General features: G+C 41.0%; 1 protein-coding gene across 4 annotated transcripts in view; it reads right to left on the bottom strand.

The window, feature by feature from the left end:
• The window catches only part of il1rapl2 (interleukin 1 receptor accessory protein-like 2), a gene marked incomplete at its 5' end in the record, with an annotated part of 503,103 nt that overhangs the window by 76,322 nt on the left and 410,039 nt on the right, over positions 1-16,742 (bottom strand). For all 4 annotated transcript variants that reach the window (XM_032510844.1, XM_032510846.1, XM_032510845.1 and 1 more), the window contains 1 exon segment: positions 1,548-1,622. In XM_032510844.1, the coding sequence (XP_032366735.1) occupies positions 1,548-1,622 (75 nt within the window).

The raw sequence follows: 16,742 nt of genomic DNA, 5'->3' as shown, positions 1-16,742 counted from the left end.
CAGGGTAAATCCAGACAGCTAGCTAGACTATCTGTTCAATCAGTTTTCTGTTACGACTTAAACAACCTTTGAACGTACACATGTTCCACCAAATCAAGTTACTTCCCTTAGGCTATTTTGCAGCGGCACCATGGCTCTGTCCACCGCCCAACTGGTTTAAAGAAATGTCGATAAACCAGAGACGTTTTTATTTAAGTAAATGGAACCATTTCTGCTCTTACATTAGATTAAGGGATATGATAGGGGAAATGTAAAGAAACAAAAATTGAGGTGTAAAACATCAAATAACATCAGATAAAATATCAATTATTCAATTACAATGCTTTGCAGAATCACCATCAACATCAAGATAATCATGACTTCAGCTACTCAGCAGAGGCTGGGGTTCCGGCTTTGTACAGTATTTATACCTGTATATTAAATGCTAGAAAGAATTTCTGTGACAACAAAACCTATTAAATAAGGATGTGTCGACTAGCAAGACCTTCCTCCGCAGCGCTGTGGAGGAAGGTCTGGCACTGTGAGACTACCACAAAAGAGACGACTGTGAAGGAAGTCAGCAGACACTAGTCTTGCATTGCCAGACCTGTCTCCACAGCACCGGTCAGCCCTGGACTAAGGTCTGGCTACACTACCTACCTGTTAGGGAAAACACTCTGGCTTGTTTGTATTTCTTTAAACAATTCACAGCAACCCCCGATAGAGATAACGAAAAGGAAGGACCATCTGGCACGTGAGAGACATGGACATCAGGCTTCATCCCAGCAATGTACATTCGTTCAGCCGGACTAGCCGACACCGTCACAAGACGCAACTGTCAACAAAAATGTTGTCAAGATGATTATCCCAGAAGTCTGGCTGAACACACTCACCGGACGGCAGCTAGCAGCTAGCAGCTACTACCGAACTACTGTTCTTTGGGAGGGGAATAAACTTCATGATGAGGAAACCTCTAGATGACTTATACGTTTTCAGCTCTGCTGTTCTGATCACTGGGAGTCTACCACTTGGGACTTTAATGCAGAAAACTTCTTTCTCCGATAATGTATTTGACAATGGTTAGGTGCCATAAACGGGTGAAGACATGTGTGTTTCGGATGCAAAGTGTTAGCATCAGTACTGAAGGGACAAAAAAGACCTCTACTTACAGGAACATCATGAACACAAATCACCATCATCAAATCTATGTAGAATTGGCTAGTTAAAACAGAGGCATCTCTCCACTGCACAGAGTAGTTATTTTTTTTTTGTGTCACTTTGTAGCACATACACCTCTACGGCAGGACTCCAACCAACCCCTTGCATCAAGTATAATTCCAGTTTTCGTGTTCATTTATGCCTGAATGTCACCCTACAGAGCCACTTAAGCAAATCCATCTCTGTTGTGACAGGGCAAAAAGTGTCCATGGTAATGTCACCATGAAGAAACACCGCAGAAATGAGCACTTTGCACCAAAGATGGCAACAGCATTTTTAAAAACAAGGACCTTGAGGATAATCATTTCAACCTCGGAATAAAGAGACAGAGAAGAGCTGTTGGTCCTTACCAGGCGTGATTTCTATCGTGGTGTCTTGCCTCTGTGGAGGAAAAAGGACCTTGGGAGGCTGAGTAGTCTGCAGAGCTGTGAGAGAGAGAGAGAGGGAGAGAGAGATACAGGGGCAAGGTTGATTATAAGGAGTGTAAGAACATTTTAATGAAATGAGTTTTGGACTGGTGGACATATATCATGACAATATGGGCTTATCATTTCTACACAAAAAGTCTTAAATCCAAAGAAAATACAAAGGAAAAGGTGGAAATCCACTTCATTTCTCAAATCACACACACACACACACACACACACACACACACAAACACATATGTGTACGGCTGGCTTGAATAGAACAAATGGAAAGGTTGTTTTAATTGTTGACTAGCAAAGTTAGAACATTAGGTTTACTGCAGCAATTTGCCATGTGTCAAGCACAAGGTTGTTTTTTTTAAATACAAACAAAACAAATTAAGCCAACAACTTTAATGTACCAGCATTTCTGTCAACCGAAAAACAGCCCACGGACCAGGTGCTGTAGTAGACAGAGCTCAGAGAGTTGGAGAGTGACATATAATAAGGTTAGTCTGAGATTTACGTTGCAATGTGGCTAGCTACACAGCACACTACTTTAAAAAGAAATACCCAGGGAGAGTGTCTGCCTTTGCTCCACCAACTGATCACTGCCCTGCACCACAAAGCCAAATCTAAAGGGTCTGGAGCCCATCGACACTCACACCCACGAAATGCCGACTCAGCTCAGCGCTCAGCTTCTCACACCTCCTGATTTCTTTGTCGTCTCTTTGCCAACTCACGGTCTTTCAACTCTGACGGCCGGCAGTCACTCTCTGCTTCCATTTGATGCACCTCTGGATTTCACCTCACCGGATTATGAACACCAAGCCTCTCTGCTGTCCGACACCTTTTCCCCTCAACACCTCCAAGTTTCTAATAATCCTCTGATGTGTTTCAGCACTGCCACTCTTCTCTGAAGGCTGTGTTACAGCACATGCAACGTGCTCTGTGCCTAGGATTGAGAAGTTGCTATCTGGTGTCTACCAATTCCTAAGGATCATCTAACAATCACCTTCTATACTGGTGGCTTAACAAGATGACTGGTACATATACTATATTGTCTGTACGTTTAATGGGAACATAAAATTGGCTTTGGCGTAAAAGAGCACAGAAAAATAACTATCCACACTTTACTCATGCAAGCATTCTGGCTCTAGCTATGGCAATGTTAGAGGTTTTGGTCAACAACTTTGGTACATTTTGAAATATGTGAACATCTACATAGGTAAGAGACACACACACATGTATTGATCCTTTTGGAAATTCATCTTGCACCATACAGTTCATCAGACAGACAGACAACAATAGACAAAACCAACTACCTCTACATTATAAAATAGTAAAGTGCAGGGTCATTAGCACAAGTGGGCTATCTTCTGCCTGATGACAGTACCTCATACGCCTGGCATAGGGGATGTAGCCAGTATTTCCTCTATGTTCCAGGCGTATTGGACCCATACAACCCGGTCTCACTCCCAACTCGTAAAACACTGACGTTGTATGATGATGTAGTATTAAGAGCAGCAACAGTAGTGAGTAGTATGAAAGGTAAGGAGGTAAATTGGGATGGGTCAAACACAGGACTTTCACCAGTGTGTCTGGTTCTTGTCCAGCTTGTAAGCCCACCCACGATTTTTTCCTAAACCTAACTGTCCCGTTCTTGTGCCGCATGTCAGTCAAACATATGTCGAGACCCATAGCGTCAAAAAATGATGCCATAAGCCCTGACCAAATCGCTTGTTAATATGATGCCAGAAGGTTTGACACTGAAGGAGACTTTCTGTGTCAGTAATAAAGGCACCTGACCAAGCGTTGCTTTTTGACACGCTGGCTGTCAGACCGTGCTGTCCTCAAAAGATGAATACTAATGACCTCAGTGGTCCTCTGACTTTTCCTCTAGCACCACCATTACATTGACATTTGTAGTTTTCATGTGTCTTGACCAGGCCCTGAACTTTTTTGTCCACCTGCAACAGTGCCACTTTTTACCAGCCACTTGTTTTGCCTTATAAAGGTGAAAAACAGGAATTGCTGTGTTTCTATGAGCCAACTAGTGGACATTGCGCCGTCATCACATGCTGTAGTAGGGGGGCCCGCCTTGATAATCACACATAATGGCATTCTTTCCAAATCTGGACTGGGACAACAATGATACAGTTTGATAAAGTACTTATTGGACTTTAACTTATCATTGCACCTTCAGTAATATAGTTGTCCTCAATTTAGGTTATCCTGTACATCTCATCTGCGTTTTTTTCCTGCATCCCACGTGTTGACAGGACGTCTTTCGCTGTACGTTTGTTGGTGAGATGTTCAAGTCCCACATGTCTTCATATCAGAAACAAGGAAATGAATTTGACCCGTTCTCACTCCCGATTGGTCAGTGGCTGCACGTGGGGCTGCTGGGATTTTCGCGAGTAATGAAAATGTGATAGGGGCCCCGGCTGTCAATCAATGTCTTCCAGTAATGCGGACCCCTGATTGGTCCGGGCCAGTAAGCAACTGCGTATCACCCTGCTTACCGATTGTTACACGTCACTCAATTCTCAATGGCTACCAGCCAACGTGGCAGTTAGATTGACAGTGTTACCCACCAGCATTTGGCGGGTGGGCGGGTGTTAATTTCATGCCCTTGCCTTGACAACTATTGGATGGTTTGCCAAGCAAAGCAGTACAATTCATGTTCCCCTTAGGATGAATTCAGATTTTTCATCTAGCTCCCTAATTTGGTCAAAATCTTAATTTGTCAGATACTCTGGTTTTTGACCAAATACCTGCAAAACCGCGTAAGGTCCGCTGCAGGCTGTGCACACCTAGTCTTTAGTTTCCCATGTTGGTCAAATGCTCTTTCTGTAACTTTTTCAAAGTGAACGTTCCCATTAACATTCCTTGGAGATACCATTTTTCTTTTCTTTTCCACCTTGTACCCCAATAACCCTGTCAATACCTCAATCATTCCCTCCCTCTCTCTGTATCTCTGATAAGACTGATAGTTTCATTTGCATTCTGAAGGGGCCGCTGCACCCTTTTGAGATTAATGAGACAACCCTTCACCTAGACCTACAGTACTCCCCCCAGCTCTTTCCTCTATCCCCGCCCTATACCTTACCTTTCTTCTTTGCTTTGTCACTATTTCCCTGACCATTCTCATGTACGGTGGGCCTTAAGTTATTGCTGCCTTTCAGAGCAAGAGTAAACATTCATATTACTAGTAAAAAGAATACAGTAGATGTGGAAATTGGTCTTTTACTTTTCAATCAGTCCAAGCCTATTGTGTTGGAAAATTGGGTTTTAGGATTTGTTTGCATGGCAGAAGACACTTTTTAAGGCTTTAGGTTGTAATTAAATTTGGTTGGGTCTACACTTGGGCTCCTCGATTATGGAAAAATTGAACTGTGAAATTTTCCTTACTACTTTTCCCGTTTGAACTTTTTGAATTCCCGTTAAAATAAATATCAAAATATCTTCAAATGATGGTTCAATAAGTTTAGCCTTTGGTAGGGGGAAAGGGTGCATGTGAGACAACACTTTACTTAAAATAAATGTTTTTTTCTGGATTACATTGTTTTTGTGATCATAAGGAGAATAAATCTTGAAATCACGATCACAATTCAATTAATTGCACAGCCTTAGTATTGTGACTGCCTGATATTTTGGGGACTTGTTGTGGACTTGGCTGTGTCAAAGGGAGACGGAGGCACAGTAGGAGCTATGTCAGGAGTGATTAAGTAGTGGTGCAGTGCGTCTCTCCTACATACGGCTGTGTCTTTATCAAGTGGCACGCCTAGCAGATCCTACTGAAAAGTCTGCACTGCTGTTTTGTGTTTAGGTCTTTTGATATACAGAAGGTCCCTCCAGGAGAAAAGAAAAGTTCTACTAATACCATTACCACTGTAAACAGCATTATTGTGTACCATCTGGACCTAACTGGACACTTTTTCCAACGGTCTTGTAGGTCCAGACATTCTGAAAGCTGAGCAAAACTCTGTCACAACACAAGATGCTACAACACTAGGGCTGTCATTCTTCTTCTATAAGACCATTCTAATTGAATTTGTTCTTTTGCAGCGTGTTATTAATATTCTAATATGTTCTACACTACTCAAACTTATGCATTGTCAATGCCACTATAAGCATGTGGTTGTTGTTACACGTCCTGTCCACTAGAGGGACTTCCATTCATTTTCCACTGCAGGCACACAGAGACATACACAAATTTGACAGAGTACTCTGTAATGAAACATTAACTATTGGATTGACGCTCTCTGTTGTAAAGGCCAAGGGGGTAAGCCTCCTATGCCGCCATTTTAATGCTACGAAGCACTTACCCGCCATTAGCATTCCATTGACTGCCATTCATTTTGACGTCACTTTGTTAGCAAATAAATTGACATCTGAAGGGTTTAAAAATTATTTGTGCATTGTTTATTTCTAAAGAAACACAATGTATAAAAGGCTCCATTACCTTGTAGCTCAAGTTATGGCTCCGTAGCAGACGTTTTTGTCAAAATAGGCTAACAAATGTGTCATAACCAAGCGACTTATTGTTGCACAGTAGAGTAATTACCGTAAAGTACAGGGTAAACTCGCAGACAGTTTGGGCTTCCATTAGCTGTTTAGGTTTAATTACTACTGCTTCTAACATCCTTCACTGGTCTCCGTCCAGAACAACTGGATCTTTTTCATTCATTCATTTTGGCTCGGTGGATGTTGATTTTAAAGTCGTGTTAAAACTATTTCCCATCCTTCTTCTGACTTCCATTTCCCCGTTACATGGTACATAATGTTAGCTCACGATGCCTTGTGTTTCTCACTTCCGTAACTTATTGTTCATCAGACGTGACATGAGAAGAGGGAGATTAGCTAACGTTAGCCAACATATTTGTAAAAAAACAAAAAACACCAAATCACATTCAAACCGTTTTGATTTTTTAACTACTCAAATTATATTTGACTTTTGGAATTTGTTCCGACAGCTCTAACCAACACCATGTGCCATTAACTCACACAAGCCAGCTCTTTCTAAAAGAGATAGGACATTGTGGGTCTATGGAAACCTAAATCTGAATATCAAAAGGTGTGCTGAATAGATGATAATGATGGGGCTGCTGTTTACTTTTAGCACACAGCTTCACACACACACACAGACACACAGACACACAGACACACACTTAATTCTTTCTTGTCTTGAAAATGACAGCATGCTGTTGATATGGAAATGTGTGTGTGTCTGCATGCATGTTAAAGGCTGATTTCAACCAAACAGTCCCAGGAAGTAATGATTCACAGAAAAGTAAACACTGCAGCTCCCTTTATTATGGCTGCGTGGTTCTACCGTGTCTGAGGGTGTGTGAAGATTATGCAAAGCCTCATCTTGGACTGAGACAAGAAGTTTGAATGTGACGAGACAATGATTAGACAACGCAGCTACGGTGGGGAGCGTTGTAAATGATTGTTGTGCGACTCCGATGTTCGAATAGATGGCGCAAAGAAGAAGTTTTAAATGTGGAAAAGGAGAAATGCCACAAAAGAAGGATACCTTTTGACAAAGTAGAGAGGATCTGCTGATTTTTCGGCTTTAGTGAATAACTGGCACAATTAGCAAATAAAGGTAAAGCTATGACAAAACAAAATGTTGTATAATGTGAAGGAGGTGGCTCATAGTAACTATTTTAGAATTATTTTCAGCATCTTTCACTCCCACAGCTCTCTTAGCATTGTTTCCATGTTTTCAGCTAAAGAGCTGTGATAAACTCACTGTACACTACATGCCAGGCACTTAACAACAGACAGACACAGTTGGTAACTATCTGGTGAACATACTGGAGAGTTCAGCAGCTAAAGAGCCAGATATTTCCCTTCAGGAGTTGGTGGAGACAAAAACAGAGCTTGAGGTAGAGTGATTACTGGACTTTCGTCAGGTGGACACAAACGCGACTCTAAATTATTGTCACCATGGCAATGTGGTCATGGAGACACCGACTTTAGCAGGAGACAGTTTTGAGTACTTGGCCAGGTGATTATATGTCTGCGGCCAGATTTTGTAACCTCAAATGCGTCGCAATCATGTAATATGCAAACATGAAACCTTACAGGTGTGAAGCTGAGATCAAAATAAAGGTTGACTTGGAAAATGGATGTCCCAACAATGGTGCCAAGAGTATGGGGATAGGAAGTAGCCCCTGCAATTTGGTGTCACAGCTGGTGTGTGAGCCCATCCAAGCTCTTTTTTTCCTTTTAATTTTTGGAAATAAAGTTGCACATTTGCATCCCAAGTCCAAATATTGCAAATAGTGACCACTATGACTTGAATTATTGCAACACAAACTAGATTGTTCCTGGGACAGTAAAAAGTGCCCTGGTAGTTCACCGGGTAGGGTGAGTACCATTAAGGCTCAGTCTTAACTGCAGCTGCTGGGTTGGATTCCAGCCTTGGGCCCTTTGCTGGATGTCTTCCCCTCTGTCTGTTTCCTCTCATTTTTTTGTCTTAATTAAAGCATAACATACCTTAGAAATACAAATACAGTATCTTTAAAAAAAAAGAAGCAAAGACTCAACTTTTTTTAAGGGTGGAGACCAAAAACTATGGTCTTGTAACCAAAAGTGGAACCCAGCTCTGTAAGTCAAAATGCAAGGGTCCTGGGTGGTGCTAGCATCAAAATGTTAAAAAAAAAACATGAATTGCTGGAGCACATCAGACGTCACACTCGCATACAGTGTAGTAACAATTTGATGGTCAGGTTTAGCCACCCTCTCGGCGTGTCAGTGCATAGGACAACTCAAAGGACCTTATGTGATCTATATATTAATTATGACCAGACAAATGAATTACCAACACCACATTACTGTGCAAAGACTCAGTAACTTGAGTTGTCTCAGTGCAGGGCTGCGCTCTTATTTCAGTTTCAACTTTCAGATGATTTAACCTGTTTCAGGTAGGTAGTGCGGTGCAGTGCAGCACATTAGGTCGGACGGATCACAGGATAATCACTAGACAGACCTTACAGAGAATAGTCAAAGTTTGTTTTAGTTCTCATCTCCTACTGCAATGTAACAGGGAATATAAATCTGGCAATTTATTAAACTTAAAGGTGTGCACGCGCGTGCATGAGAGAGTGTGTGCGCGCGTGCATGTAGGCCTTCTGATATGAGCTTAAATAAAAGTAAAGTTTGAGTGACTTTTCTGTGATTTAAGAACACGTTGACGCTATCTGAATCATCCTGATCTGATAATTTTAGCTCACCAGGTGCTCCAACTAGATTAAAACAAACACTGTCTTATTGCACACTTTATCTCCTCAGATGGAATGAACACAGCTTGCATGTCAAACCAAATGTGACCTTTTTTTTTACATTTTGAAATGGCATGACCGTAAGATTCACAGCATGGGGAAAAGAACACAAGACGACATTTGTTAACATTTTCAAATAATATCCACAATGATACAACTTACTCAGTATGATGTTGTTAATCTTTGCTGAATGTTTTGTACTGCAAATGGAATGACCTTAGCTTATTAAGCATCAGTCCAGTGAAACTATCACACTTTGTCTCGTCTGACCTTTGACACATTGGACCTTTTATTTTGGCGCAGTGGGAGAGTTTTTAAATCTCATTCGAGAGACATTTTGCAGAGTAGTATAAACTCATAAGGGCTGTCATAGGCATTCACACGAGAAAAAGGGCTTTATATTAAACCTGTCAGAACCGATTAGTATGCTGGAGAATGAAAAACTGTGCTCAGTCATGGTTCAGGTTCACAAATAACAGATAATAATATTTATAAGTGTGTAGTTTCCTCTGAATAAAGATATGTTTGTCTAGGTCTTGTAGATATGTTGAATGATTTAAAAACAGAAAATAATTTGCATTGTTTACCTTATACAAGATTGCAAAAGTCTACTTTTTCTAATTTTTTTTAAAAGATTATTTTAGTGGGGCTTTTTTATCTGTTTTCATTACAGAATGTCAGAAGATAGATAGGAAAGGGGGGGGGGGGGGGGGGGGGGGGATGACACGGAGCAAAGGGCCTCAGGTCGGCCTCAAACCCGGGCTCCTACAGGTCTACATGGGACGCATGCTCTTACTGGGTAAGCTAGAGGTCACCCTCTAAATTTTGTATTTTGTGCGTGCATTGTTCAAAAAAACATTGCTCCATAGCACTACTAGTGGTCAAAATCTAAAAAGGGCACATTTAGGCGTTTTAAGTCCTATTTCAAGTAACTACAGAAGTCAAAAATTGTGAAGAAGTAAAACACCGCATTCTCATAAATGGGTCTCGTATGATTTGTACGAAAACGTATGCATTCCAATTCATATGATATCCTACGAAATTAGGCGACTGTCAACTGGTCACATGGTTTAGCTGAGAAAAGTTCACTGTTAGCCGGGTACTATTCACCCCGAGGTTCCTGCTCTGTTTGTTTAAAATAAATAATAATAATAAAGAACTGCCATCTGGTCAAATTTTAATGATACGTTTAAAATATATTTACAATAACTTACAACAATTTCACCAGTCAACTGCTGTTAAACAATAAAAACGAGATTGCAGGATAGTTCGTTACAACAATAATATATGCACCATGAGCTTACGCGTTGCAATTGAACGCACCATTAAGTCCTGTTGGTGTTGTTTCTCCGCTAGTGGTCCTGGGGTCTCATGTGCAGCTAGGCTTCACTGTGTCTGTGGCTGCAGATTGTTGCGTTGGATCCTTTCCAGTGAAATACAGCTACATGTCAGACCGTTTAGCTTTTTAACATTTTAACAGCATTTTAACTGTGTTTAACCCTTGTGTTGTCCTCGGGTCAAATTGACCCGTTTCAAAGTGTTTTATATCCGAAATATGGATTTCTTTCAACCAAATTGCCCAAAAATAACAAATGATTCCATACAATGTTCTTCAGGTAAAATCAAGGATTACTTTCATCTTATAGCATTTGAATTCTTTTTTTTTTATGGTTTCAAAACAGTATCCGGACTAAACTTTGACACATACCCATCTGTGATCCTATTAGTCTAAATAATTCAAAATGTCTGCCTTTTTTACCTAAAAATGTGTGTATAATTGAATATAAATGAGGTTTGATGACCATGAATTCCAAGAATAAGTGTAAAACCTATTATTAAACAAGCTCAGGTTTTAAAAAAAAGCAGCAACAACATGGAAAAAGTGACAAATGAATAAGAAAAAGCACAAAAAAAAATGTTCATTTTTGACGTGGAAGGACAAGTTCATGGTTAACGGGAAGACAACACAAGGGCTAAGCCACCTACTAGCTAACGCTAGGCTAACGTTACCTGCTGTCAAGTGTAATTTTAACAAGTGTCACGTGCAGCGATGTTTCTGTTGCCTGTAACGTGTCTCAGGGCACCAAAGTGCAGCGCAGGCATTTATTTGGGAGCGCAATGGGGCACCAAAATCTGCATCGTCATCCGGTCTGGCAGATAGCGGTCGAGCTATCTGTACCCCCACGGGTTCCCTGGGTAAAAATCTTGTTTTCCCCGGACACAAAATTCACTCGCCTGCTTAAAAGCCCGGTGTTTTATGATCGAACACCCGTCCCCCCCGACCTCCTCCCTATGTTAATCCAGAGCGCTCTTATTCAGCCGCAGTCACTGCGGTGCATTCAGCAACAAATGTGTGGAATGTATACAAATTACAGTACTTTACTTTAAGTAGCATGAGAGCAGCCTGAGTAAACAGTGCAATTTTTCCCTTTGAAATGATGTGGAAGAGAGTAATACAAATAGCATGAGGGAGTATACAATTAGAAAGTAGCCGAGGAAAAGAAATCAATTGAGGTACAAGAACCTCACAAATTGAAGTAAGCAGACATTTTCGGCTTGGACTAAACAACCCTGCCAGCCTTGTTATCTTTAAAACAAGTGAAAAAAGTGTATATTTGGTGCTGTTCAGTGTGCATAATCAGATATATTATATTCCGTACATCAAATTGATTCGACCTTTTGGGGAAATATGAAATGTCTGGCAGAGAAGCGGGAGACATTCATGTTTAGTCCTCATCCATTTAGACTTGTATGCCATGCCCTATTCACAGTGAGACTAATTTTTTCCCTTTCAGAATACATTCTAATTTTCTTTGGGTGTAAATCGGTCCCTCTGAGAGTGGAACCCTGAGGGAAATTAAAATCATTTCCCTGGTTTGGTGCAAAGCAAATAGCCAGATGCTGTGTGTTAGCAATGTCCCATTAATGAATACGGAGTGAAGCTCTGATGTTAAACAGATAAATAACCGAGTGATTGTATCAACCAGCTAAAGAAATAATTTGGTTACTGTGCTTGCTATCCTTGTCTTTCATTTCTGTCTGAATCCCTCACATCCTTTATCTTTTCAATAATTCTTTCTCTCCTTTCATAGCTCCCTTTTTCCTACATTCAACTTGTTTTTTGTAACCTGACCCGCCAGATGGATCGTTACACAGAACCATCTAAGAAGTCATAAAACTGTTTGGGAAAGGCCAGGCACTTAAAGAAAAATGTATATACCTTGCAGGTGATTGGATGAACCATCTGTCCATCATGTTCGCTATTATTTATAACTGATAGCGTATTTTGAACGTCACACATCCATGGTCTCACACACACCTAAACTACATCCGCAGCTGCCAGTACTCACCGGACGCCGATTGGTTCGGTAAGCTGGTTATTCAGACAGAAAAGGCATAACTTGAAGCCTAGTCTATAATCACGATGTTCCACTTCCGGGATTGCTCCGGTGCTGCCGGAAATTCCGCCTGATATGCTTCTTTTTATCGGCCGGATGTCTGTTATCTACTGCTTTCTTTGTGTAGTAATTGTAAACTCCGGTGGATTTATGAGGACTATGGTTACCTGGTCCTCAGATCTCTGCAGGGTAAATCCAGACAGCTAGCTAGACTATCTGTCCAATCAGAGTTTTATGTTGCACGACTAAAACAAGTTTTGAACGTACACGTGTCCCACCAAAACAAGTTCCTTCCCAAGGCTATTTTTCAGCTGCACCGTGGCTCCCATTCCGTGCTTAGCGCCGCCCAAGACGATTGTGATTGGTTTAAAGAAATGCCAATAAACCAGAACATGTTTTTCTCCCATCCAGGAATGCTCTGTGGACTAGCCAGACCCTCCTCCGCAGCGCTATGGAAGAATGTCTGGTAATGTGAGACTACTTGAAGCCTAACAATGTGGATTTTCATATAATATGTGCTATTCTCCTGATATAGCGTGAATCCAGCTGCTGTCCAAGGTTATTTATTTTGTTCTTTTATAAATCTGGAGGACCTTGAATGCAGCAGAGCAGAGTTAAGGCCATTACAATGTGTAAAGGTTCCAAGACATGGTGCTCTTTGGATGCTGTTATATAGACCTTAGTGGTCCCCTAATACTGTATCTGAAGTCTCTTTTATATACCCCTTAGTGGTCCCCTAATACTGTATCTAAAGTCTCTTTTACATAGACCTTAGTGGTCCCCTAATACTGTATCTGAAGTCTCTTTTATAGACCTTAGCGGTCCCCTAATACTGTATCTGAAGTCTCTTTTATATAGACCTTAGTGGTCCCCTAATACTGTATCTGAAGTCTCTTTTATATAGACCTTAGTGGTCCCCTAATACTGTATCTGAAGTCTCTTTCCCAAAATTCAGCCTTGGTGCAGAATTCCAGCCACTAGAGCCAGTCCCACAATGAGCTTTCCTTAGTATGTGCCATTTCTGAGTCTGTAGCTTATGAGGAGGGGGGAGGGAAGGTGGGGACTTATGACCTCAGAAGGGGCAAGATTTCAGGTCTATCTGAGCTTTCATTTTCTCAAAGGCAGAGCAGGATACCCAGGGCTCGGTTTACACCTAACACCATTTCTAACCACTGGGGGGGCCCATAGGCAGGCTGGGGGAACTCATATTAATGTTAAAAAAACTCATAAAGTGACATATTCATGTCGTGGGACCTTTCAAAATGCAATGCCACTTTAAGATCATAAAAGTAAACGTTTCCACCAATCACTACTGCTATTTTCATGGTGTGTTTATAAGAATGTGTTTTTTCTGTGTTGGTGCATGTACCTGTTCTTCAGTGTGAAATTGTGTGTGTGCGTATTTGTGTTAAATGTTTGTAGCATTCATGCCCTCTAAACTGATGGGAAGTTAACGTGTCATTAAGAAGTCTTTAAGAGGTGTTTATGTGTGTGTGCTGTGAGGTGTGGAATGAATACAAGCCAACAGAATGTTCTGTTCCCACACATATGCAAATGTGTGTGTGTGTGTGTGCGCATACTGAAGATGTAAGTGTGCAGTTCCATGTATCTACATGCATGTTTTTATCTGTTTCCCTGTGTCTGTGTGTGTATGCATGTATGTATGTATATATATCTGTATGTATTTGTCATGTACGGGTTTTTATCAGTTGTGATAGTTTCTATTTGAGTAGTGAGTCAGCTGAAGTGAGCTGTCTCCGTTTATTGGCAGGCAGACGTCTATGTGGCAGATGTGTATGAGCAGATCATCTGCTCTTGTGATGCACTTTGAACAGTTGACACAAGTGCAAACCAGACAAAGTTTTTGGGGCATTGCCTGGAGCATAATAAATAATATGTATATATTTACGGTGTATACTCACTGTATTCCGGCCCATTCCGACACAGCACAGTAAAGAGTACCACAGAATATCAATGTGCGGAAAGATACGCCTGATTGGTTTATCTCTCGGGGGACAGGGCTTACACATATTCTACAGTTTGATTGACACACTTCGGGTGAATTCTTTGGGAGAAATCTTGATAAAACAGTCAGTAGACATAGTGTCCCACGAGGGCTCACAGCATTCCTGAAGGCTGGGAGATTTCCTTTCACATTCATGTCAGACAAAGGGCCTCGGTTAATGTGTATTCCCTCAAGAAGTCAAAACATTTGCAAAAAGTTACTCATAAATATTCTGAGACCATAAAGGTCCCATATCATGAACGTTTCACTTTATGAGGTTTGTTAACATTACATTGCCTTTGAGAACATGAAAGCTCAGATGGGCCGATATGGAATCTTGCTCCTTATGAGGTCATAAGGGGCAAGGTTACCTCCCCTTTCGGTGCCTTTGCCCACCCAGAGAATTTGGCCCACCCATGAGAGAGAGACATCATGGCTTTCAAACGAGCTGCAGTTGGTCCGAGGCCACACCCCCAGCCTCCACCTTCCCCCCCCCCCTCTCCTCCTTAAAAGCTACAGACTCAGAAATGGCACATACTAAGGAAACTGGCAAAAGTAAGCACTGCCAATACTGTTATTTTATTATATTTAAGAACTCCAGCATAAAACTTTTATAAGTATTTGATGTCACATATCATTGCTGTCAGCCTGCTGTCCAAGATTTGTTAATTTTCAGGAAATGAAAAAAGATATGATTTGAGGAAAACCTTTTATCTAACTGTTTAGTCGGACAAAATCACCTCATCACTGTTTATTTTGAACTCTTCAATCAAGATGGAGGCAGAGTGGAGTTATGAGGTTTCACTGAGAGTTTGAGGACCTTATGGAGTTACGAGATTAAGTCGAAACCCACAGACAGACGTAAAGGGCGGCCAATAGCATTGATTTATGAAATAAAAATAAAAATGACAATATATGGAGGTACGAGGTTTTTGGCCAACAGCGACGATACGTTGCTTGAGAGTCAGGGTCGGCAACTTTTTGCTTAGCATGTAGCTTGTAACTAGTTACTGTTGCTCTGGTGACAACAACTTACCACAACTATGGGTCACTTTGATGCATATATGATTCAATAAATAGGTTATAGGTTAGTATGATGTTCTCATTTAAATGCCATCACAAAGCAGACACCTACATCCTCGGATGTAATTCAAAGAAAGCAGGAAATGTAAAGGGTGAATCATTCTGGACTGCAAAAAAAAAAATTAAAAAAAAAGCCTCTTGGAAGCAGGAAGCTGAATCATAGCGGAGATGATGCAAGTCCGGCTTTATGGTAATGTCATTAGGATGATCTGGTGTTGTGTGAAATATACATAGGCCTATTTCTAAGCAACAACAAGTCTTTTCGGAGAGAGCCAGAGCCCCGAGGCTGGCACACAGTGTAAAGCTGTAAAGTATGTGTAAGTGTGTGTGTGTGTGTGTGTGTGTGTGTGTGTCAGTGTGTGAAATCAATGGGCTTTAACGTGAGCCTGGTGCAAGTGCTTGGTAGGGGAGACATTAAACCAAAATACACCTCTCTCTTTTCTCTCTTTCACACACACACACACACACACACACACACACACACACACACACACACACACACACACACACACACACACACAAACATTGTAGATCATTATCACCAATGCCATCTGCTCGGGAGCAACGCCACACTGGAGGGACACCCTGATGGAGGAAACAAGCGCTCTCCCTTAAGTCGTGCACATCGAGCTGAATGATTGACGACATGAATTAAAAATGAAGGGCTCTGTAGGGAGGGGGGGTTTGCAGAGGAAAAAGAACAACACTTGATGAGATCGGATGTGACAGCTACCAGGTGAACAAGTTCAACTGGCTCAAGCGCACAGCCTAGCACTTCAAAATGTTTTGAGAGATTGTAACATCACTCATATATAATATCATGTTACAAGGACTTGTACACAGACTGTCACCTGGGCACGTATTGGGCTGAGGTATTTTAGTAGAAAACAAATTAATAAATAAATACAGTACATAGGCTACTGTGTGTCGACAGACGGTTCCGCACCATTGGGCTCAACAGACTTCTGAACTCTTGAACTCATCACTTGTCACTTTGCATTACACTGACAATTTACCTTTGTGTACTTCACTTACTGTGTTACAAACTGTTTACACCTGTATGAATATATACTTCTCATTATGCATATATCCAGTGGTGGAAGAAGTATTCAGAACCCTTTGCTTAAGTAAAAGTATTAATACCAGAATGTAAAAATACTCTGTTACAAGTAAAAGTCCTGCATTGAAAAGGATAGTTAAGTTAAGAAAAAGTATCAGGAGAATATACTAAAAGTATTAAAAGTAAAAGTACTCAATGCTGAAGAATCTTCAGATTTTAGAAACTGGAAACAATCAAAACAGTTCCGTCAATCAACTAAGTGTTTAATCGGCTAATCATATCAGTTGTGTGTGTGTGTGT

The sequence above is a fragment of the Etheostoma spectabile genome, unplaced genomic scaffold, assembly GCF_008692095.1.
Source record: "Etheostoma spectabile isolate EspeVRDwgs_2016 unplaced genomic scaffold, UIUC_Espe_1.0 scaffold273, whole genome shotgun sequence".
Classification (NCBI taxonomy): domain Eukaryota; kingdom Metazoa; phylum Chordata; class Actinopteri; order Perciformes; family Percidae; genus Etheostoma; species Etheostoma spectabile.
Note: the sequence above shows the minus strand (reverse complement) of the source record. Positions and strands in the feature narration are given on the sequence as shown.